The sequence below is a fragment of the Emiliania huxleyi genome (genome assembly GCF_000372725.1).
Source record: "Emiliania huxleyi CCMP1516 unplaced genomic scaffold EMIHUscaffold_2700, whole genome shotgun sequence".
In the NCBI taxonomy this organism is placed as follows: domain Eukaryota; phylum Haptophyta; order Isochrysidales; family Noelaerhabdaceae; genus Emiliania; species Emiliania huxleyi.
In genome coordinates, this window is record NW_005200009.1 from 1 (window position 1) to 737 (window position 737).

Genomic DNA, 737 nt, shown 5'->3' on the forward strand with positions numbered 1-737 from the left:
ATCATGTACATCGGGTTGTCGTTGGCGTCGTAGGTGCGCAGCTTCGGGACGCACAGGTACTCGTCACAGACGTACTTTGTCTTGCCGACGTAAGTGCGGTCGGACGTGTACGTCTTGAGAGTGGGCAGGTTGCAGCAGCATGGGATCCAAATGTCCCCGTTGTCGCCATGCAGGATGCAATGCGTAGGCAAGGAAAAGTCCTTCTCGTTATACATCATCACCTCGCCATTCTCGTCGGGCACGGTGATGGGGATCGAGAAGCGGCGCATGCCCGACCAGAAGCAGCGGTCACAGAAGGGGCTCTCCTCAAGCATATGCCCAATCTGAAGCGGATCACTCTCCACGTTGGCGCCTCCGCCAGAGGCGGGCTCGCGAAAGCGCAGCTGCTGTCGTACGCCCGAAAGTACCCGGATGTCGCGCGTGCCTCTGGGGGCAACCTAAAGGAGATCCAGCGCCGGGAGAGGAGGGGAAAGAAGGAGGGCCGAACGATGCCGAGGCTGAGGCCAAAGAAAGAATTCTTAAAATAGGTGTGCCTGTGATAGTGCTAGCACGCGCCAGTTCGCACCTGTGTCGAGCCTGTCTGCTGTGAGAGAGAGTTGTTGTGTTTAAATTCTAAAAATACAAGCCTCTCTCACAGCACAAGTCAACACAAAACAAAATCTCTCTCTCAAGTCAAAGAATCTAAAGGCGCCGGCTGAGAGGTAGGAGTGAGTTATTTGTTTCGCGGCTTCTTTCGT

The 737-nt window shown here is 55.1% G+C and overlaps 1 protein-coding gene across 1 annotated transcript; it reads right to left on the minus strand.

Moving 5' to 3' along the window:
* Positions 1 to 9: 9 nt before the first annotated feature.
* On the minus strand, positions 10 to 314 carry EMIHUDRAFT_254755 (hypothetical protein; the record flags this gene model as incomplete). The annotated part of the gene is made up of 1 exon (XM_005776844.1): positions 10 to 314. A coding segment is annotated over one exon (305 nt), but the record flags the coding sequence as incomplete, so codon positions are not given.
* Between the last annotated feature and the right edge of the window lie 423 nt (positions 315 to 737).